Source organism: Miscanthus floridulus, chromosome 16, assembly GCF_019320115.1.
Source record: "Miscanthus floridulus cultivar M001 chromosome 16, ASM1932011v1, whole genome shotgun sequence".
Lineage (NCBI taxonomy): Eukaryota > Viridiplantae > Streptophyta > Magnoliopsida > Poales > Poaceae > Miscanthus > Miscanthus floridulus.
The window spans coordinates 79207431-79229714 of record NC_089595.1 but is presented as its reverse complement, the minus strand read 5'-3'; the positions used below and the strand labels follow the sequence as shown (position 1 = coordinate 79229714).

General features: G+C 48.4%; 3 protein-coding genes across 5 annotated transcripts; 2 read left to right on the top strand and 1 right to left on the bottom strand.

Moving 5' to 3' along the window:
* The first annotated feature begins 6452 nt into the window (after positions 1 to 6452).
* On the top strand, positions 6453 to 9868 carry LOC136512613 (probable magnesium transporter NIPA4). Its single transcript, XM_066506573.1, has 9 exons — positions 6453 to 6780; positions 7499 to 7555; positions 7646 to 7736; positions 7835 to 7995; positions 8122 to 8249; positions 8355 to 8492; positions 8656 to 8748; positions 9542 to 9647; positions 9723 to 9868. The coding sequence occupies exons 1-9, from the start codon at positions 6612 to 6614 to the stop codon at positions 9863 to 9865; spliced, it is 1086 nt and encodes a 361-aa protein (XP_066362670.1). The 5' UTR covers positions 6453 to 6611; the 3' UTR covers positions 9866 to 9868.
* A 6-nt stretch (positions 9869 to 9874) lies between these two features.
* LOC136512611 (cytochrome P450 71A1-like) lies at positions 9875 to 12695 on the top strand. Its single transcript, XM_066506572.1, has 2 exons — positions 9875 to 10014; positions 10926 to 12695. The coding sequence occupies exon 2, from the start codon at positions 10981 to 10983 to the stop codon at positions 12550 to 12552; it is 1572 nt and encodes a 523-aa protein (XP_066362669.1). The 5' UTR covers positions 9875 to 10014; positions 10926 to 10980; the 3' UTR covers positions 12553 to 12695.
* Positions 12696 to 17006: 4311 nt separating this feature from the next.
* LOC136512891 (amino acid permease 3-like) lies at positions 17007 to 20194 on the bottom strand. 3 transcript variants are annotated; one of them, XM_066506900.1, is made up of 5 exons: positions 20078 to 20194; positions 19106 to 19238; positions 18753 to 18986; positions 18520 to 18613; positions 17007 to 18405 (listed from the first exon to the last, which is right to left on the bottom strand). In XM_066506900.1, the coding sequence occupies exons 2-5, from the start codon at positions 19182 to 19184 to the stop codon at positions 17382 to 17384; spliced, it is 1431 nt and encodes a 476-aa protein (XP_066362997.1). In that variant the 5' UTR covers positions 19185 to 19238; positions 20078 to 20194; the 3' UTR covers positions 17007 to 17381. The 3 variants fall into 3 exon arrangements, with proteins under 3 accessions (XP_066362997.1, XP_066362996.1, XP_066362995.1); XM_066506899.1 differs by lacking the exon at positions 20078 to 20194 and adding an exon at positions 19322 to 19544; XM_066506898.1 differs by lacking the exon at positions 20078 to 20194 and having other exon boundaries at positions 19106 to 19544.
* Between the last annotated feature and the right edge of the window lie 2090 nt (positions 20195 to 22284).

Here is a 22284-nt window from a genome sequence, read left to right as displayed (position 1 = left end):
AGCTATCTAAGTTACTAGATTTTGATCTACAGGGGTCTTCCAACCATGTGGCAGCAGTCAACTGTTTTTTGGCTAATTTTCCTATCCTCTATGTTTGGGAAGCAGCAGCTGCTTATTTTTACACCTTTTTCTCTCTATGTTTGTTAAGCAGCTGTTGCTTTTTTTTGCCAAATCTCCCCTCTCCTCTCCTTTGTTTTGCCGATGATGAAATTATCTAAGTCCATACATTATATGGAATATGAGCTGATGATCAAGAACTTGTGAGGAACTTGGCATCATTAGCAGCCGCCCCTACATTACCTTCTCCTCTCTTCTCTGTTATGAAGCCTTGATGCTCCAAGTTCAAGATCAGATGATGATTGACATGTTTTTGAGGCCTCTACTACTGCTACTTCTCATTTTTTATATATTGTTGTTTTATAGGACTACTTTGGTTTATAGACCTTTTTTATTTCTTATACCTTCTTGCGTACCTAAAGCACACTTTCTTGCATCTATTAGAATAAAGCGCGAAATAATGTCGTGGACACTAGACAGTGCAGCCCGATGCCCCGAGCATGATGAGCAGCCAACCTATGAGGAGCAAGCACTAGAGGACCAGCTTACTCAGGAGCAGTTCGATAACGAGGTAGAAAAGGATCTAGAAGTGATGCTTACTTAGGAGTTGTGTGACAAGGAGGAAGGGGGAGCAGAAGGAATAGCAGGAGAGGCTGCTGAAGGCGAAGAAGAAGAGGATGATAACGATGAGGACTCAGAAGAGGGATATGTAAGTCCCGAGGATCCTTTTTCACGTGAAGCCAGAAGGAGGCCAACGGAGGAAGATTTGGATAAGGATTTTGACCTAAACGAGGAGGTAGGGAAAAAGCCTTAGCTTATAAATTTTGCTAAAGCTTTGGATGTGTTACCTCTGCTAACACTTTAACCTATCGTATATACAGGTCCCTCCTAAAATTCGGAAAAGATGATGTCAACGTCCATGACATCTCGCTGAACAAGATGGAGTAGAGGAAAGGAGAGCAGAGGCAACAGCCATAGAGACGGATCACGATGCCTCTGCCCCACAACCTCAAGACACAACCATGACTACCAAGCCTAAGAGGAAATAAAGGGATAGAAAAGGAAATCTATATCTAGATAAGACATGCTATGTGATAACAGAGGTCGGGCCAGCAGGGGAGATCCTTGAGCTGAAGGAATTAAGAGGACGATTCCGTAATGCGATCGGGGCCCTAGTAAGAGATAAATTAAACCCAACAATCCCTAACTGGAAAGAGGTACCAGAGAACATAAAGAATGCACTATGGGATAGGCAATTGAAGCTCAATTTTAGATTTCCTAAGGGTAAGCACAAACTGGTAAAAAATGCTTTCAGGATGATGGGAGAGTCATTCCGACGTTGGAGGCCGGAGCTCAATACAAAGTATATCCAAAAGGGGTTAACTCCCTTCAACAAGTTCAGCAAAATAACTTAGTCAATGGGAGGAGCTCGTGGCTCAGAAGACTTCACCGGAGGCATTGGAGCTTAGTGCCCGTAACACCGAGCTGGCGAAGAGGAACAAACACCATCATCATCTAGGCCCTGATGGCTACTATGCCAAGGAAGAGCAGTTTAGCAAGATGGATGAAGAGGCCGCAACTGCTGGGAATATCGTTGTGACGAATTTGAAGGTACGCTCAAGGAACTGGATATATGCGAGTACAGAATCATCCAGCGGTAATCTTAAGTTTGATAAGCCGGAGACCCAAGAGGCAGTATCAAGGATACTGAAATATGCTGAAGACAAGGAGAAGGGCTTATTCAATCCTTCTAGAGAGAGGGATAAGCTTAGCCTTGGCTTGGGAAACAAGGAGCACACAGGCCGCACCAGGGGGCTAGGGAAAATGATGACCTAGAAGCAAGGATTCGAAGAGGATAGGCATATGTACAAGAAACATGGTAGAGACCGGGAGACTAGTCTTGAGCTCCAAGTGAAAACTCTAGTTGCGAAGGTGCTGGAGGAGCAAGGACTGTCTACGGAGCCACGGATATTAGTGACACCGTCGGGAGAACTAGCATTAGTTGGCAGCCCTCTGAAAGTTCCTAGCAGCCAAGGTTCCACTCTAGCCACAACCCCCATCGATCGCATACGGGAACCAACTAGTTGTACCTTGGTGTTTCTCAGCGGCCGACAGAACACTGTGATGGAGGTGGCAATGGGTGTGGCACATCCTCCCGATGGCTTACACCATAATAATAAGATACCGTCGGACTATACTAGGGTCGAGGTACATATAGTGAAGCCCGAGTTCATGTAGTGGAGGATAGACTACGCAACTCCCGAGGGGCTGGTGTTACTCGGAGATGTTATGGGGCAGTTCATCCTTTGGCACAAAGGAGACATTATATTGACTGCTTCTTTGTCGCCTCCCCCTCTCCCAAATTTGGAGCGAGTTGTTGAGGTCGGGGAGATATTTTCACCGTCTCGTGACCCCCACATTCCTGAGATGCCATATTCTTCCCTGCCTCCTAGCGAGCATATGCCTGATGAGATGCCACAATCTTCTCTAGCTCGTACCGAGCAAGTGCATCATGAGATACCACAGTCTTCTCAACAAGCACAACCGATACATGAACAATGAGTGCCTCCTGAAGAAGGTGATGCATAAGAAGATGAGGACGTGCCTGAATGAGAACTTTGAAAGAAGCATTCAATCACCATAAGGCCAGTTTCTGTTCCGATCAAAGACGTCTTGTCGGTGTTCAAGTGGTTTTCCCATGACCAGTTCAAGCTTGAGAACCAAGTTAAAAAAGTCTCATCATGGGGTTCTAAGGAGGCCATCACTAGCAAACTCCACCAAATTGCAAAGCAGTATACAAATATTGATGCCATCGAATGGCCAAAGGATTGCCTGAAAATATATGAAAGAGGCAAGCCCTTCCTACCAAACCGGGACATCCAGCGCCTACCACTTAGAATGAGAAGGTTCCATGATTGGTACTTACGTGTTCTCCCAATGAGCATAGATCTCATACAAGCATGCTTCCCCACCGGCACATTTGAAAGCCCAGCCGGGAAAATTGTCTTTGACTTCAATGACATGCACATATGCTTTCACCTGGGAGAAATGGAGATGAATCTAATTCGCATGTGATGCTTATAAGTCCTTGTCCTCCCGATATGATATGAATGTAATCTTTGAATTTTGTTGTAACTAACCCACGCCGTGATTTGTAGAATACAAGTGCACATTGTCAAACAAATGCCAAGTGTGAAAGCCGGGTATGTAGACCCTCAACCTATAGCCCAAACAAATTTTAATTACCCTAAACGGTGGACACTGGATGCCAAAGAGCTAGCTGCTGCAAAGACTCTTCGGGAGAAATGACGCATCCATACGGCGAAACTAAGGGAAGAGTCTCTTAAGGTTGCGGCATACATTGCCCTGGCTTTCAAAAATCTCCAACAATACTCTACTATATGGCTACCATACAGCTTCGAGTAAGTTCAACTCTATACTTAAAGCTTTGTTCGATATATTTTATTCGATGCAAAAGAGTTTATCTAGTTCTATGATTAAATCCATGCAGCAACCACTGAATTTGTATAGCCGTCGATGTCGGGAGGAGCATGGCATGGGTCTTTGATTCATTAGATAGGGACACGGTGACATACAAAGACTTTATATCGATTCTCAAGACGTATACATATCAACAATCCTCATTAGCTTATATGTTTGTATACATACTTGTAACATTCATTTTTAGATACTAACAAGTTATATTTGCTAAAATAATTCGAACATGGAATTTAGGTTCTATGTCACTAATCATCACGGAAGGCATGATCCAGCAAGAAAAGAAAAGCTGGATATAAAAACACTATGTGCGGTAAGTGTAACTTACTTCTTCAGTACTCCGTTACATGGCTGTCAAAAGCATTACTTAACATTTTCATATGCAAAACACACAGTGCCCCAAGCAGAAGCCTGAGAGTGTACATTGTGGATACTATATATGTTCTATGATGAGTAACACCGGTGCCTACAGGAGACACCCCTTAAGGGTAAGTTTGAACCTCTTCATCCGTAGTATAAAAACTTCATACATGGTATGAAATACTAAACCGAAACTTGTTCTCTTATAGTGGAGAGAAGAGAAATGAATGAAAAGAGACCCATACAAGGATGACCAACTCTTAGAGCTCATCGACGACCTTTGCAACTTCATATTGGACCAGATTGTACACGTTAGAGGCGCATACCATGATCGAGAGTCCGACTTAGGTAGAAATCCTCAGTACCAACACCTACGTGAGACTAAAATGCTAGCTCTAGGACGTTGATAATAATGTGTATGGAATTTATATATTTAATGATGGATTGTATATATTCTTGTGAATTAGACTTGTAATTATAGTTTATATAATACTCTTGTGCTTGTAGTCGCGGCGCGGGGTGTTCGGTAACGCGAACGCGGTTCGGAACGTTGGTCGCGGGGCGTTCGGCAATGCGAACGCTGGTCGCGGGGCGTTCGGCAACGCGAACACGGTTCGGAACGTTGGTCGCGGGACATTCGGCAACGCGATTTTGAATTGTAAATTTGAAAAAAAAAATTGTGAGAAAACGTACTGTAGGGACGGTTCTAGATTGAACCGTCCTACAAATAGGTATTTGTAGAGACGGCTGGTAATACAGCCGCCCCTACAAATCAATTTGTAGGGGCGGCTGGTAATACGAGCCACCCCTAGAAATCGATTTGTAGGGGCGGCCTGGGAACCGCTCCTACAAATACATGATTTATAGAGACGGTTCGGTAGGGACGGCTGACCAAACCGCTCCTACAAAGATTTACCAGCCGTCCCTAAAAATGCTTTTTTAGTAGTGAACGTGACTTGCATGTGTGCTAGAGTGAGTCAGTGCATGCAATGAATTACTGTTTGCAACTTTTGAATCTACTAGTAAAAATACACGATTGAAAGGTTTTTGATCCATGTAACGTGTCATGTCACTTTAGAAAAAAGGTGTCATGTCATATATATACATATAATCCTCGTAGGAAACATTACATCAGACAACAATTTGGTAAACATGTCACGTGCATATAATCTATTTTATTAGTGTTTAAAATAATAGACATTCTGGTCATTCCAATAGGTCCAGATTAAACGGCAAGGCCCATCTAGTCTCGTGTGATTAGGGGGGGGGGGGGGGGGGGGGGGGGGGGGGGGGGGGGGGGTTCACTGATTCACTGCGGATGTTTTCACGGAGAAGAAGATTCTCCATGATCTTTTTCTCCCGTCATTAGGGGAATCCGGAGGGATTAATTTTGTTTTTCTAGATTTTTTAATTCATTAAGTAAATCATAAAATTAGGAAAATCAATGGCTCAGCTTGATTTGAGATATTACCTCCTTAGAGGTAGAGATTGTAGGAATGCATCTCGAATCCCGCATAATCCAGCTCTATGGTGAAGGCTGACGGTTTCTTGGAGCTCGGTGATGAGTCCCTACGCACCGCTCGCCTCCTCGTCCCGGCTCACCTCGCTACTCCTACTTGTTGATGACAGTGTGGTATATGTGGGGGCTGCACCGCCCGCCTCCCTATCCGGGTAAACCGTCGTCACCGCTCTTTGATATTTGGGATGTGCTCGTTCGCAAGGGGGGAGGGTTGAGATTTTAGCACACATTTTGGATTCTCATGTACGCCGGAGCCCGAGCCTCATCCTTGGAGATGACAATCCAGACGACAAGTACACCTAGGAGCATGAGCCGTCGTCGTGCCTCACAAGGCAACGACCTCGCCCCTAGAAGTTGCGCGTGAGTTTTTTTACTTGCAAAAGTCACGAGACGTAGTTGACTCGCACCAATATGTTATGCGTGCCCTTAGTAGCAGAGATTAGCGTTCAGAGGTTTTTCTTGTAGGTTGACTTTAGAATGATGATCTCCACAAGTGTCCAAAACCATCAAAAATATATTTAGAACACAAGAATTTCACATTTAAAAAGAAAAACTAACAAAAGTTGAACCGTGAAAAAGTTAGATCAACAAAAAACATTAGAATAAGAAAAAAATTTCATGTTCCAAAGAAGATCGAGGAAGATAGGTGAGACTGATTAGGACACCACACGCCATCAACATATTTGTGGCTGATGATACGCTGAATGTGATTAGCAACTCGGGCACCGTGTTTCGACATCGAAAGCGTCACCCAAGTGAGGATGAGCTTCTCATCGTGGTCGGCGAATTAAAGTAAGGGGAAAAAAGGAGCTAGAACAAATAAAAATCAACGCCATCCGGCGAGAGTTCCAACTTCCAATGCTGCGACATGGCAGCTAAAATAAATCTATTTTCAATCCAATTTCAAAAATAGCAAAGCCTGTAGTTATCATATCATGATATATGCTTTATGCCTACCAAAAAAAAGCTATTCCTTAATTACAAAGAAACGTGCGGGGTCCTCACGACACCGTGCACTTGGATCATAACACTTCACTTCTGAGAAATCGCTCACGGCTCCTCCGGTCCTCCCATCGGCCGCCTGACGTCGCGGTCTCGCGGAGACGCGGAGCGGACAAAAGTGCCAAAAAGGCGAGTTAGTGAGGGGCCCTGACCCTGAGTGCTGGCCGGCGGCGTGATGGGGGGAGCGCAGCTGGTGGGGAGATGGGTGGAGTCGTACACGGGGATGTCGACGGACAACATCAAGGGCCTGCTGCTCGCGCTCTCCTCCAGCCTCTTCATCGGTGCCAGCTTCATCGTCAAGAAGAAGGGGCTCAAGAAGGCCGGCGCGTCCGGCATCCGAGCAGGTGAGGGTCCTTCAGGCAGCTCTGCCTCTGCCTCTGCCTCTGCCTCTGCTTGGGACTATGCTTTTGTAGCAGGATTCGACTATGCTTCCGTTCGCTGCTGTTGCGCTGCTGGCGTGCTGGGCTTGCCGCTTAGATCTGAGATCCTTGGATCTCAGTGGCGGTGTCGGTGGGTCGGAGCGCAGTTAGGACTTGGGGCTTAAGCAGTGAGGTGGCACGGTGGTGATAGTTTGAGGTCGTGTGATGTTGGGAGCTGCTTTGTTGAAACTTGAAATGTACTTCAATCAGTAGTTGCTTACTCGGCATTGATCCCAGAAGATCACTAGCAGTAGCAGCACAGTTGATTGCTGACACGTTGGTGGTTGGGCGATGCATTTTGGCTAATGCTGCTGAATTAGTTACTTGTAGTTCCTATTGCTTCCATGATGCTTGGACGTAGTTGAAAATGTCATGCGCATATGGAAATGGCGCGAATGGGAATGTTCAAAGGAAGGCATATTATCCATTGCAAAAGATATGTGAATATCCGTTTTGTCGACTTGTGCCACTCAAGACTTGAATACTTCCATTGATGCTCAGTCAACCATGTACAATCAGCCTCTGTCAATAGCTAGTGAATTATGTAACTCTTGCATAGCCTATTTTGCTTCTACCTTGCTAGATGGGTTGCAACATTGTGTATTTCCTCATTACTTTTGCTTTCCTTTCTGATTTCCATCAGGTGTTGGTGGCTACTCATACTTGCTTGAGCCACTGTGGTGGGCAGGAATGATAACAAGTGCGTCTCTTCCTTCTGATATGAATAGGGTTCTAGCATATTAACCTTGTTCCATTATTTCGTACTAATGATATCCATACTCCATTTCAGTGATTGTTGGCGAAATCGCTAACTTTGCAGCTTATGCATTTGCTCCTGCTATCTTGGTCACTCCACTTGGTGCACTTAGCATAATTATCAGGTGAGGATTAGACTAATATGTGATCTCCATTTGGTACATCAACATCTTTTATCGTTTAGGTTTCTACAAATCTTATAATTTTAGCATGTCTCATTCAGTGCTGTTCTTGCCCATATTATGTTGCGGGAGAAACTTCATATATTTGGTATACTTGGCTGTATTCTTTGTGTGGTGGGTTCAACAACAATTGTGCTTCATGCCCCTCCAGAGCGTCAAATTGAGTCCGTGGCAGAAGTGTGGGATCTTGCTACCGAACCAGGTACTGCACTTTCTCCTGAATTTGGTACCTCGTGAGTCAAAACATACTGGTTTGTTAGACATTTCTCCTTGACTATCATCAGCATACTAATTTATCAGGTACTAAGGTTCAAATTGTGTCCTGCAGCATTCCTATTCTATGCAGCTGTTGTGCTTGCAGCATCTTTTGTGCTCATATTCCATTTTGTCCCTCAGTATGGTCAGACACATATCATGGTATATATTGGCATATGTTCTCTTGTCGGATCTTTATCGGTAAGCTTCTCATGATTAACAGTTATTTTCATGTGAATTCACATAGCTATTCTCGAGATGCTAGGATATAAATGCTCTCCTTATGTATTCGTCTTGGTTTGGCAGGTCATGAGTGTCAAAGCTCTTGGGATTGCCTTGAAGCTTACATTTTCAGGGATGAACCAGCTAGTCTATCCACAAACATGGGTGTTCTCATTTGTTGTAATCTCATGCATTGTAACGCAGATGAACTATCTGAACATGGTATGATCAACGCTATGCCAATGTACAGTAACCTGTAGTTGTGTCAAGAGAGAAGGTTTTTCTTAGTGGTTAGATCATATAAAAAATATTTGCTATTTGGATACCTTATGCATTTTTCTTCTGTCCTACGATTTTGTTGACTTACCAAAATTAAATTTTGCAGGCCCTTGACACATTCAACACTGCAGTTGTTTCGCCCATATATTACACCATGTTTACATCCTTGACCATCTTGGCTAGTGTAATAATGTTCAAGGTGACCGATTCTTCTGACCTTAAATGTGTTTGTTTACACAATTCTGCACCAAACTCTGAATTATTCATACTAAATTCATTTACTAATCCTGCATAGTCTGAAGATTTCAATCAGTACAATGTATATTAATCTTTACTTTGAATGAGTCAGCTGCTGGTTTTAATGTCAGGCATTTTCATCATTGCGCATTGATGATACAATTCAACACACTAGATTAAACTTAAGTAAATACTTAATATTTGCAAAATTGTTGTGATTTGTGACACGGAACATTTAAAATCTCAGTTTTTCCCCCATTAAACTTTCTATCCATCATGAAAAAGGAAAATCTAAAATCTGTTAAGTCGGTATACGGTATTAGTAAACAGCGAAGAGTTTAAGACTGGAGACCTGTCAGATGTATCAGCCATGATAGTATCAGTGTCGAACACATTCTCGAGAAAGCATAGTACTCCCTCCGTTCCAAATTATAAGACGTTTTGGCTTTTCTAGATTCATAGCTTTTGCTACGCACATAGATATATGTTATGTCTAGATAAATAATAAAAGATATGAATCTAGAAATGCCAAAACGTCTTATAATTTGGGACGGAGGAAGTAGGAAACATTGCTACATAAGATGAACTGTCATAGTGCACCAGCGAACCCCCCTTCACAATGCTTTGGTACTGTTTTAATATGTAATTATGTACCTGAACCGTGACTTGGGGCTCTTGGTGGGTTTCAACTCTAGCCTACCCCAACTTGCTTGGAACTGAAAGGCTATGTTGTTGTTGTTGTTGATTGCATGCAGGACTGGGATCGTCAAAATCCAACGCAAATTGTAACGGAGATGTGTGGCTTTGTTACAATCCTTTCTGGGACTTTTCTTCTTCACAAGACAAAGGATATGGTGGATGGTATGTCTACATTTACATTCCTCTTGGCCTGTAAAACTACTCATGTTCATAATGTCTTATCGGTTTGCATCACAGGTCTCCCATCAAATCTACCGATTCGGCTTCCTAAACATGCGGATGAGGATGGCTATGCAGCTGAAGGAATTCCTCTCAGATCTGCTGCTGATGGTATTCCGCTCAGGTCGCCAAGGGCTACAGATTCATTTCGTTCATCATGACGTCATGCTGAGAGTTGCAAGTGCACTCAAATCATTTCGCTTCAAGGTTTATACCCAGCAGCCGTCATATATACATGGGAAGGGAAAAATAACCCTCCATTCACTCAGTTTGATACACAGCGTAGGTTTTAACTGTAAGATTAAAAAAGGTAACAGCTCGGCTCCCCCCCCCCCCCCCCCCCCCCCCCCCCCCCCCCCCCTCTTAATTTCTGAGGCATTGGTACAGAATTTTGACGACTATATCAGTTATACTTATCCGGGTAAGATCACCAGGATGACCAAGAATCCAAGTTTTGGGTTATATGTATATCGCGGTGAGCCATATAGGTTATTATCTTGAATTGCTGTATTCATTCAACACAGTTCTCAGAATACAGGAAGAATTGAACAAGCACATCATGCCATTAACCATAAACCGGTTTTATCTGAACACTTGACACTATGTGGCTGTTTCAGCCTTCATTGCTTTGCCATTAAATGACCCGTATAGTTGGACGCACATATGTGAATCCATCGCTTAACTGCCCTGTGAATTTGTGTCCAAGAGCAAAGTTCGGCATATTGTCGAATTAGTCAGTTGTGGTGTCAGGTGCCGTATAGTCAAACAATAGAATTACCCATTTTTGTTCATTTGCGTTTTTATTTCAGTATAAATGTAAAACGAAGACAATGCCTTTTACCTTCCGGTGCCGGTCACCTATAGCTACAACATTCAGGTTTCAGGCTGTTTTTTCCATATAAAATAGAAGTAGAGTTGTCCAAAACGCAAGATCACCACCATCCAAAACGATAGCGATGTCTCACTTTCATATTCAGTTGGAGACTGGAGCCAGATTGGTCAGCCAAGTCTTCATTCAACCTCTTTGGTCCAATAGCAGTATAAGTTTTTTTTATGATGCACATCCACCTCGATAAATACCCAATAAATTAATATTCAAAGAGAGAAAAAAGAAGTCAATATTGTTTTTTAAAATGAAAATATTCTATCGATGTTTTTTTTTAAAAAAACAATGCTGTATAAGGATCTGTTCTAGTAGCTCACTAATCTTCCACAATTCAGCTAGTACAGAGCCGAGTGCCAGGGTGAAGCGTTCTTGCAACAAGCTGATCGAACCATGGAGCTCTCTTCCCTGCTTCTCCTCCTCCCTTTCCTCCTTGGTTTCTTCTTCCTCACCAAGGTCTGGCCCGCCGGCCGGAACGCACCTCGCCTCCCTCCATCTCCCCCGGGATTGCCTCTGATCGGGAACCTGCACCAGGTGGGTGCTCTCCCCCACCGCTCCCTGCGCGCGCTCGCCACGACGCACGGCGCGCCCGACCTGATGCGGCTCCGCCTGGGCCAGGTACCCGCGGTGGTGGCCTCCTCCCCGGCCGCCGCCGCGGCGCTCATGCGCGAGCACGACGGCGCCTTCAGCACGCGGCCTTACTTCCGCACGGCCGAGATCCTGACGTACGGGTTCCAGGACCTTGTGTTCGCGCCCCACGGCGAGCACTGGCGGCACGTGCGCCGCCTCTGCTCCGCGCACGTGCTCAGCGCCGTGCGGTCGCACAGCTTCAACGGCATGCGGGAGCGGGAGGTCGCCGCGCTGGTGCGGACCATCCGGGAGCGCGCGTCCTCCTCGCCCGCGGGCGTGGTGGACCTGAGCAAGGCGCTGTACGGCTTCGCGAACGGCGTGATCTGCCGGGCGGTGTCCGGGACCGGGAGGCTGTCCCGGGACGAGGAGGGCAGGAGGAGCGAGCTGTTCCGGGCGCTGATCGAGGAGAACACGGCGCTGCTGGGCGGGTTCTGCGTCGGGGACTACTTCCCGTCGCTGGCGTGGGCGGACGCGCTGTCCGGCGCCGGCGCGAGGGCGTGGAGGAACTTCAAGCGGTGGGACGAGTTGCTGGAGAAGGTGGTCCAGGAGCACGAGGCGCGGCGCCGCCATGGTGAGGGCGGCGACGGCGAGGAGGAGGATTTCGTGGACGTGCTGCTGGCGCTGCAGGCGGAGGAGAAGCAGGACGACGGGTTCGAGCTCACCAGGGACGCCATCAAGTCTTTGCTGGCGGACATGTTCGCGGCCGGGACCGAGACGTCCTTCATCACGCTGGAGTGGGCCATGTCGGAGCTGGTGAGGAACCCCGCGGCCATGGAGCGGCTCAAGAGCGAAGTCCGCGCATCGGCGGCCGGCAGCGGCACCGTGGCCGCCGGATGCGACGACGCGCTTGGCGCGACGACGACGACGACGACGCCGCCGTATCTGCGGGCCGTGGTGAAGGAGGCCCTCCGTCTCCACCCGCCCGTGCCGCTGCTCCTGCCCCGCGAGTGCATGCGCGACACGACCGTGCTGGGCTTCCACGTGGCGCGGGGCACCCGCGTGTTCGTCAACGCCTGGGCCGTGGGCCGCGACCCGGCGTCGTGGAGCGCGCCCGACGAGTTCCGCCCCGAGAGGTTCTTGGATAGCGGCGAGAGCGAGGCGGTGGACTTCCGGGGCGCGCACTTCCAGTTCGTCCCGTTCGGGGCCGGGCGCCGGGTCTGCCCCGGGATGCAGTTCGGGCTGGCCACCGTGGAGCTCGCCCTGGCTAACCTGGTGGGACTGTTCGACTGGGCGCTGCCGGGCGGCGCGGCGCCGGGGGACCTCGACATGTCGGACGCGCCCGGGCTGGCCACGCCCAGGCGGGTGCCCCTCCGGCTCGTGGCCAAGCCGTGTTAGGATTGGACTATTAGACACACACTTTCGGATGATTTCGGCCGATCCACTTTCGGATGATTTCGAATGATTTAATAGTGTTATGTGAGAGAGAATTGGAGCGATGGTGGTACATCTATATCCACCTACGGCCCTACGGGCACTATATAGGATGTGATGCTTCATGCTTGAAACCATGACCATACTGGTGATATTGAGGAGTTTTTCGGCGATGGTGGTATATGTATTTCCACCTACGGCCCGGGCCGTGACGTCTCTCACCTACTCATCGTCATTGTGGTTGCCGGATACGAGATGGCCCAGGGTCCTTTCAAAAGGGAGGAGATGGGCTAGGGTCATTTATTGCTTGTATTATTATGTTTGTTTGTGCGATGGACCAAGCCCATGGCCTAGATCAGAACAAGATTAAATGGGCTGATTGGGCCATGGAAACGGGAGGAATGGAGTATCTCTTGTTGTTTTTTAGTATTCAACCATAGCTCATTCAGGTTCCAAGGGCTTGTGGTGGTTTGATTTGATACACAAAATTCATCCTGTTTTAATAGTTGGAGGGCGTCTTATACCCAGCTTCGTAGTTTGGAGATGAAAAACAAACTTCCGTATGAGTTAGGGGTTAAAAATAGATTTGACCCAAAATTTTATATAGGGTTGACAACACAGTTTTTACATCATTTGATTCATTACTAATAATATTTTAATAAAATATACATATTTCTATATATATATATATATATATATATATATATATATATATATATATATATATATATACTCTCCTTAAAAAATCGTGTACGCCTCTCCAAGGTATAAAAGGGACATGTTTGGTTCCTACCCTTGTATAGGTAGACCAATACATAGACATCGTTCTGTCATCTGTAGAAGAACCACCGCACCATTTGCTGATGAGTCACAAAAATCTGTTTTGGAGCAACAGATACTCCACACATTTTCAGTTCACAATGTAGTACGTCGATCGTACCCTGAAGCCGTTCTCTTTCAGCACATTGCAGCATATATATCTACTACTAGCGCATCCAATAATGCATGCATGCCCTCCAAGTCTCCAACCCTCATCGCATCGCATCTCACAGGAGAAAACAGTGCCGGAATAGCGTGTAAACACCATCCGTCAAAAGCAAACAGGAAGCTGCAAGCAACGCATCCTGTACTGATGATGGGATAAGAAGCGGACAACGCAAACGGTTAATCGATCCCTCGCCGTCGTCCCCGATTAATTCCAACTCCGGATTATTCCCAGTTGCGTCGATTGTTACACGCACGCATAAATGCATATATCCGATGCTGTTCCAGTCCCACCTGGGCTAGGCTTCTAGCTAGCTCGCCTCTCGCTTTCCCGGCCAAAATAATGCAGGCCAATCCATTCCATGACACCACTTTTGAGCTTTATTTCGCGGCGGTCATAATGCTTCTGCTGATGTTGAGTTGAGTCTCATCTTTGTGCTTTTGTTCGCCATGCATGTGTGTGAGCGCACATTCTCTGGCCCTGGTTTAAGGTTTCACATCAAGAGCAAGCACTGAACCAGGCAGCACAGGAGTGGCAACATCTTGATGCTTTTTCCGTACTAGCTAGCTCAGCTGGTCGCCTGGCCCACTCATCAGTGGCTCTGTAATACTAGCTGCTCCCGCTCTTAGCTTCCGCTCATACAGGTGCTGTTGAGTAATGGAATCCACTTATCCAACAATTCATGTACCTATTTTTCTTGTTGTGTGTGGTGTGATCCAGTGATCTCATTAGCTTGGTTTATCTTCTTTACCTCTTTCTTTGTCTCTTAATTTGACTCTCCAGACGTTTGTACTTCCTCTGTTCATTTCTAGAGGTGTCTTGAGTCAATTTTTTTAATCTTTGACTGAATTTGTACGAAAAAAACGTTAAGATTTATGGTATGAAATTAGCATCATTAGATTTACCGTAGAATATATTTTCATGTCATAGATGTCGTTATTCTTTTATATCAAGTTAGTCAAACTTAAAAAAGTTTGACCGGCACGGATTTTAGGATTTAATTTATTTGGTGATGGAGGGGGCAGTTCCCTGTGTTAGTTTTCAATAAAATTCCAGTAGGGGCATGCCCTCTTGTTTGCAATTGCAGTCCTTGGGGGTTGAGGCAGCCGGAGTTTAGAACTCTTGTCCCAACAGCAACCGCCAAGTGCCAACTGAACGCGATCGCAGGGAATGCCCAATCGATCGCAGCATCCCGCTCCATCGATCTCGTCCACCTCCTTCGGAATATATGCACGTCTTTTGAGCGATTGCTTGACCTGGTAACAGCTTGAGCCCGCCAAGGAGGACCTCACCGTCGCAGTCCTACTCCCAGAGGCCATCCAGAACGGCATCGGCACATGTCGGACGTACAAGGATTCAAGGAACCAGGGCAGCAGGCAACCAACACTCCAACAGCCGCGTGCGAACGAACATTCCCGCGCTCCAGCGCACGGCCACTGGCTACGCTCCAGCTCCACGGCCGCCGCTCTTTCCAGACTGGATCGGAGGCGGACATGATATTTCTGCTGTTGTTAATCCCCGGGCGACGGCGACGGCAGAGGAGCTGAGCGGCCGGGGCCCCGGGACCAGCAACGCGCCACCGCGCCGGATCACTCTGAGAGTGAGAGCCACGCGCCAAAGAGAGTGGATTATTGTACGAGTTGGTTGTAGGCTTGTAGCCTTGTAGTCGAGGTGGAGCCGAGCCGAGAGGAGGGGAGGAATCCTTGGAGATTCTTCAGGGAACCTTCCCTTTGCCGCCACCGTTGGCGCCATTATTAGTTAGCAACCGAGAAAGCTCGACCGTAATGCGGCGTCCGTACTTTCCTTCCGTCGTCTAATCTAATCAGCAAAAAGGAGGGCAAAAAGCAGGGGCGGAGCGGAGGCGCCGTGTGATCCATCCGACCAGTCGTGGTGGCCGGGGTTGTTCAGGCTCAGGCCACGTCGCGTCCCAGGCTCCCAGCCCAGGGGATCCTCCGATGCTGACACGGCGGCACGAGGAGATCTCCGTGCCCCTTTCGCCTACCCTCCTGGAGCCTCGGCGGCTGCTGGCCCCGGCCGCCGGCCGGGTCTTTCCAGCCCGCGTGGAACGTGCTTGGCTGCTTGCTGCCGCGGAAGTGGAACATGCACTAACAGGGCCGAGGGCGAGTGCGCGGTCTATTGTCTCTTTCCCGCTGGAGGCGAATCGAAGCCCGAATCTTCTTGGAGCAAAATTTACTTTACTGAGTGAGCGACAAAAGAAGAAAGCGAGATGTATGTTACTGCCGAGAAAGGCGAAACGTTCTAGTGCCTCCGTCGTCGTCGTTCTGCCTTTCGGGGGGCTTTCTCGTCCCCTCCTCCGCGGATGTGCGTGGGCGGGCGTGTGGCCGCAACGCCGCCGCGGAACGTACCGGTGCCTCTCCGTCGTGTCGCCGTCGCGCCATTGCGCTGCCCTGCCCTGGTTGTGGGCGTGCCTCTCGACGTTATCTCGTTTGGATCACACAGGAACTGTCACTCACGACTCACGAGTCACGTCCAGTTCCGTCCGGCTCGTGCTCGCCGGGAGCCCAGGACCAACCGAGCCAGTTGCCGTGTAGCAGAGGAGCCTAGCTTACCGGGGAGTGTAAATTCATAAGGGCCCGTTCGTTTCAGGAGGAACTAGAATCATTTCTACCCGGTTTGCTTGTATAATTTATATAAGTTTTGATCACATTCCAGGAGGAATACTAAGTAACCGAACAAAGCCTAAAGCCTCGTTCGGTTACAATAATTTCTGGCCAGATCCATTCCTGTCCTCTTCGTTTCTTCGTTATTTTCTATAGCACGGGACTGTTCCTGCCCAACAAAGACCGGGAAGGGACGGGCCCTAAAAGTAGCTTCTTTCCGTGCCTTTTTCTTTTCTTTTTTGTTTCCAGATGCAGTCTGTACTGGGATAATTTTGTATTCGGTTCACAAACTCTGGCGTTGGCGTCTAGCGTGAGCCATCCTTTTTCCTTCGCTGCACTGCACTGCAGACGATGCTCCTCCTGTTTTGCTAGTTGGGACTTGATCACTTGGGAGACCCATGAACGTCCAAATATTCGGCCTGTTTGTATAGAGGTATGGCGAAGTTATCTCGGTTAGATAGCGCTTCCAGACGTCCGATTTTAGATGCCTACGACCTTGATCAATTGTTTGGTCAGGCAATACCTGAAAGGCCACACAATCTAGGTTGCTTGTACCGGGCAAGTTTGTCTGGCCAAGCAGCAATCCAAACCATTGATTTTGAGTACGTACTGGCCAGAATTTCTTATCTGACAGATGTATGTCAGGGCAACAACCAAATATACCCTAGCTTTCAATAATCTTTATATGTCTATTTAAGCTCTAGCATAAGAAATGATGGATGCTGAAAATTTGCCATTAAATACCACGAAGAAATAGGTCATAGCCTCAAATTCTGTAACCATGGCATGTAAGAAATTGTTGTAGAGTCTCGTAGGAACAAGCATGTTTTTCCCCTTATGAACACAATTCTGGATTGGAACACAGACACTTTACATGAGTTCTGTACTGATAACTTTAATAATGCATTTGGCTTGGGAACGCACACTACTACTATTTGATTTCTCTTAATTCACTAGCATTTTCGGTCAACCAGATCACAAACAATGGAAATTAGCAAGGACACGGCAGCGATGCAAGCTACGCATCACTAGAACACCGTACCAATAATCACCTTTTTCTTTCCCTTTTCTTACCGTGTGATAGTAATTAATTAATGCCTAGTTTAATTAAAGACTTCACATACTAGGCGCCAATTAATCATCTGTGCATGCAAATGTTTTGACTGCACCGAACGATCGATCAGTCATCAGTAGGTGGTGACGAACGGTTTGTACACTTTGAGGTCAGAGATGATTCCGGCGACGGAGCCCGTGGCGGAGGCAACGGTGATGATGAGGCAGGCGAGGCTGAGCAGCTGCAGGCACACCCACCGCGTGCTCCACCTGGGCACCTTCTTCTGCACGATGTACATCTCCACGGGGAAGTAGACGGTGAGCGGCCAGAAGCCGAGCGCGCCCAGGAGCCCGACCACGTCGTTGAAGAAGGGCAGCAGCATGGACACCACGGTCGTGGCCACCACGAACGCCGTTCGCCACGACAGCCGGAACAGGTTGAGCTTGTAGCACCGGCCGGCGGCCCCGGCGAGGGAGAGCGGGACGTCGACCTCGCCGGTGACGTAGCGGGACTTGGGCCACCGCTGCTGCGCCCACTTCTCGACGAAGGCGAACAGCGGCTGGCAGTAGACCTGATAGGCGCCGACGAGGTGGACGACGATGGCGGCGTTGGCGACGTCGAGGAGCCAGAAGGGCTCGTAGAAGCCGAAGCCCGTGAGGAGGTTCCCGGGCGCGTTGTCGCCGAACGCGGCGTAGCCCATGCACCCGCACAGCATGTAGAAGAGCGTGGTGACGGCGACGCTGACGATGGTGGCGCGGCGCATGACCTTGGACTCGGACGGCGGCGGCGCCTGGATGGTGTCCTGGATCTCGATGAGGATGAGCGAGTAGGAGTAGGCGAAGGCGATGTCGCCGAACGCCTGCAGGCTGCGCCACACCTTGTCGAGCGGGGTGACCGCGCCGACGCTGATGCCCGTGAGGCTGCCCTGGATGCCCTTGTTGGCCACCACCTGGACGATGCCCAGGCCCAGGCCGATGGTGGAGTAGGTGAAGGACATGACGGCGGCGAGGATGGAGAGCCACGAGATCTGGTCGAAGTCTGGGATCTGCGAGAAGAAGATCTCGGCCACGCCGAAGATGATCATGTACGGCGTGCTGGAGATATTGCACGGGTCCCCGTGCCCCTCCACGTGGAAGCAGTTCGCCCTCTTGATCGCCCTGTGGATGTACACGCAGCAGCACACGTCAGTTCGTCACGTCACCAAATTAAGCTGAGCTCAGCTCGGCTCGGAACGTGCGGTCGGTTCTCGTGGTCTTTTTCTATATACTCACAGCATGCTAATGGAGGCGGCAATGGTGTAGCCGATGGCGACTCCGACGATGTTCGCGTACTGCAGGATCCCGCAGAGCTGCACCTTGATGCCACCTGCTCGACGAAACGACCGACAGCAGGGAAGGAGAAACAACGAGAGTCATCAGCTCTTGCTCTGCAACGGCCAACGGGCCAACGGCGGCGGAGTACAGCGAAGAATGGCGCATGCGTGCGCGGGGGTTTTCGCACGTACTGAGATTGGCGTTAACCGCGTCCATGTAGGTGTAGTTGCGCTTGCCGGTGCACGCGTCGCCGGAGCGGTAGCAGTCGGCGAGCAGCGCCGACGTGTAGTAGGTGACGAAGGAGAAGAGCAGCATGACAGCGGGGCCGGCCACCCAGCCGAGCTGCGCGATGGCCCACGCCAGCGACAGCACCCCGGACCCTATCACGGCCGTGATAATGTGCGCGCTCGCCGTCCACATCGTCCCTTCATGACAGACCATCAGCTTTCTGCATCTATTTTGATCAAGAAGAAGCACGGCAGGCAGGCGTAGCATGTACAGCTGGCCGCTTGTTGCCAGGCCGCTAGCTAGCTGATCTCCTTACCGGTGCGCTTGAGGCGACCGTCGTCGTCATAGCACTTAGAGGCCGCCGTGTGACCGAGCTCCACCGAGGTCACCTCCATGGCCGCCGCCGGGTAGTAGTGCTTGGCGGGCACACCGGTACCGTTCTCCCCTATCTGCACGAGTTACAAATACAACGCCTGAACAGTGAGACTACAACACCGGTGCTCTAGATGAAGTGCTCAGCAACGTGATTCACGCAGCAATTTATACAGCCACCGATCGACAAGACGAGCGAGCTAGAACGTGCTGAAAGACACGGAATTAGACGACGCAGAAGGAAGCGCGCAGGAAGACTCAGCGTGGAATTCAGAGGCGGCCGACGACCCCAGCACTCACAGAGCTAGCTATAGGCTATAGGCTATAGGCTATAGGCTACCACTCCACTGGCTCGTGGTTGGCTAGCTGGTGAAGTGAGTGAGTGTGTGGGGCGACGGCGGCAGTTTATAGCCTGTTGCCTGGAAGGTGTGGCCGTGTCCGTGTGGGTGACCACGGCAGGGGAATAGGGGATCTTGCACTTGCACAGTTGCACGGTACCATCGTCCAGTTCATTTGGGCTTATTTGACCCTCATACCAAATCAGCCAATGATACTTTCAATTATAGCTTATCAGCCAAACAAGCCCAAACGAACAGAGCGTCGTGCTTTTTTCCCCCTTATCTTTGGGGTGAAGTTTATGTATATGGAAAATAGTGCTATACTGTTGGGTATTTTTGCTGGCTATCTACGGTATAACAACTTGCCTGGATGCACCGTCCCGATCAGAGATCTATCTCACGGGGGGTGGTGGGGACAGTGTCCACTGACTGACACAGACCAAGACCATGCACCGAGACCCGGACCTTGCAAGAAGACGCATCACACCAATATAATGCAAGAGATAGGATAAGATTGCAACAGTGGTGGGCGTACGTACTACAAGCACATGCCATGCGTGCATTGAAGGATTAATTACCTTTGCAGAAGTCCACCTCTCCTCTTCTCCTGCCTTCTACCTCTTGCAACAATGCAAGAAGAGCTGCTAGCTTGAAGAGAGAAGGTGAGAGCTGCTACAACTTCAAGGGTAGATGTGTTGCTGTGCTGTGCCATGTATGCAGGCTGGCCGGGTTTTTATAGGGGGTGCCGTACGTGGCAGGCCGGCCTGGTTAATCAAAAGGCCTAGTGCCAGGGATTTCTGCGTTGTATAGGAATAGGATCAGTGAACGAAGAAGCTAGGGACGGAGGGTGCTGAGGCGTTCGCGCCCCACGGCCGCTCTCGATCACCCTTTCCTGCCCGTGGAATAAGTTCCGCGAGATCGAACAAGTTGAGGGCCCACTATGGATCGTATCAATAATGCACTGTATCATCATATGTACTTTGTTCCCGGTGGCGATCGAATGGAGATCATCATCCCCCTTGCTTGTATCGCGCGCAGCAAATGGGAAGACTCTGCTGCGTTGTTGGTTTTGCGCATTTCTGGCGCGTCGAACAGGCAAGTAAAGACTGCAGTACAATAAATCAATAATGTTAAAAAAAGATCACACGTTAAAAATTATGAGATGAAATTTGTTGAAAAATATATACGCATTAATTTTTTTTGACGATTCAACAGTCTAGATTTTTAAACAAAAATTATGCCTCATACGTTCTACGTTTAAATATTTTTTGTTCACACCTATGATGTTTCAAATAAACTAAACAATGTTCTTTCCTAATAAAAAGTACCTATCGGTGATATGGACCCATGGTACCTCATCGCCCCGATATAAGCCCACTACCATCGTCGGGATAGGCCGAGGCCGGCGAAGAAGAGGCCCACCCGAATTAGGGTAGATCATCGGATGTGGTGATCAAGTAACCCGGCATAGGAAGCTTGGGCGCCTATTTCCACAGGATACGATAGCGTGTTATTATTTCCATGTAACTAATTAGAAAATATATATGTAATACCATCTATGTAACCCAACCCCGGGGTATATAAGACGAGTAGGGAGCTCTCGACTGGTACACATTAGAATACTCGCGACTTGCGAGTATTCTAATCGCACAGACAGTCACACGACTTGCACAATACCTGGCCGCCGCGACTCGCGACTTGCCTAGCGCCGCCGCCCCGCCTTCCACCAACGCTGGTCCCCCTCCCTTCCCCTCCGACATCTCGCCGGAGGCCGGAGGGAGTGGGGATCCATCGTTTTTAATAAGTTTTTCTAGTAAATCGAGTCATTAGGGTTAGGGTCTCTCCATGCCTAATTTCTTGGTATTAGAGATTTATCTCCTCCTCTCCGGCGACGGCGAGGGGATAGGGTGGAATCGTTTTCTCCATGGCGGCTCTGCTGAAGATGAGGGCGACAACTACGGCATCAGCAACTTCATTGGATGGTGACATGGAGACTTTTCTTTCCAGGGCGACATCAAGGCGGAGATGATGTCGCCGCTATGGAATAGTTTTCTCCGGTCTCTCCTCTGCTTTGTTTTGGTTAGATCTGGCCACAATAAAGGACTAGGGAGAATAAGTTTCAGATCAGTCTTCCTCATTCTTCGGTGGCAGAAAGAAGAAGAAGGAAGTCAGAAGAAAGAAGAAGTTTCTCAACTCCACCTGCAGGAATGTTGGCCGTCGTTCGTTGGGCATATGTTCTCAGGACTTTTACCGAGTGTTTGCCTATGCGATCATCCATATAAAGCGTCAATACAGGTTTGGATTCGAGATTTGGAGCTATTCACAGCGTTGGTACAATTTAGATGAAAATCAGTTTATGGATATATGTAATGTATTCCAGAGTGTTTGTAACGTGATGATGTACCTGGCTATAATCTAATATACAATTCTTCTTTCATCTCAAGCAACACCCCTTGTAACTCGAGCACGCCGAAAGAAAAGAGAGAGTTCAGATCTGAGAGAGCAGGTTGAGAGAGAAGCCGAGGAGCATCCAAATATAGGTAACAGTCCTCTTATGCCTTTTCTTTGAGAGGCGGGTTGCTATGTTCGGAGGTAGACCTCTTAAGAGGCCAGCCTCTGTTAATGTATTTTAGAAGACAGATATTTTTTACTGCCTCTGTAAATTTATTTTAGGAGACTAATAATTTGTGACCGTCTTCGTAAATAAAATGACCGTCTCCAAAAATCCTCAGGTATTTTAAGAGACACCTAAATCTTGTGGTCACCTTTCCAAAATTATTTTTGT

Coding starts and splice junctions, on each gene's coding strand:
- LOC136512613 (XM_066506573.1), top strand. CDS start 6,612: ATGGGGGGAGCGCAGCTGGTGGGGAGATGGGTGGAGTCGTACACGGGG. Junction 7,737..7,834: donor GCACTTAGCATAATTATCAG/GTGAGGATTAGA, acceptor TGTCTCATTCAG/TGCTGTTCTTGCCCATATTA. Junction 9,648..9,722: donor GACAAAGGATATGGTGGATG/GTATGTCTACAT, acceptor TTTGCATCACAG/GTCTCCCATCAAATCTACCG.
- LOC136512611 (XM_066506572.1), top strand. CDS start 10,981: ATGGAGCTCTCTTCCCTGCTTCTCCTCCTCCCTTTCCTCCTTGGTTTC.
- LOC136512891 (XM_066506900.1), bottom strand. CDS start 19,184: ATGGAGGTGACCTCGGTGGAGCTCGGTCACACGGCGGCCTCTAAGTGC. Junction 18,614..18,752: donor CGCGGTTAACGCCAATCTCA/GTACGTGCGAAA, acceptor TTCGTCGAGCAG/GTGGCATCAAGGTGCAGCTC. Junction 18,406..18,519: donor GCCGCCTCCATTAGCATGCT/GTGAGTATATAG, acceptor GTACATCCACAG/GGCGATCAAGAGGGCGAACT.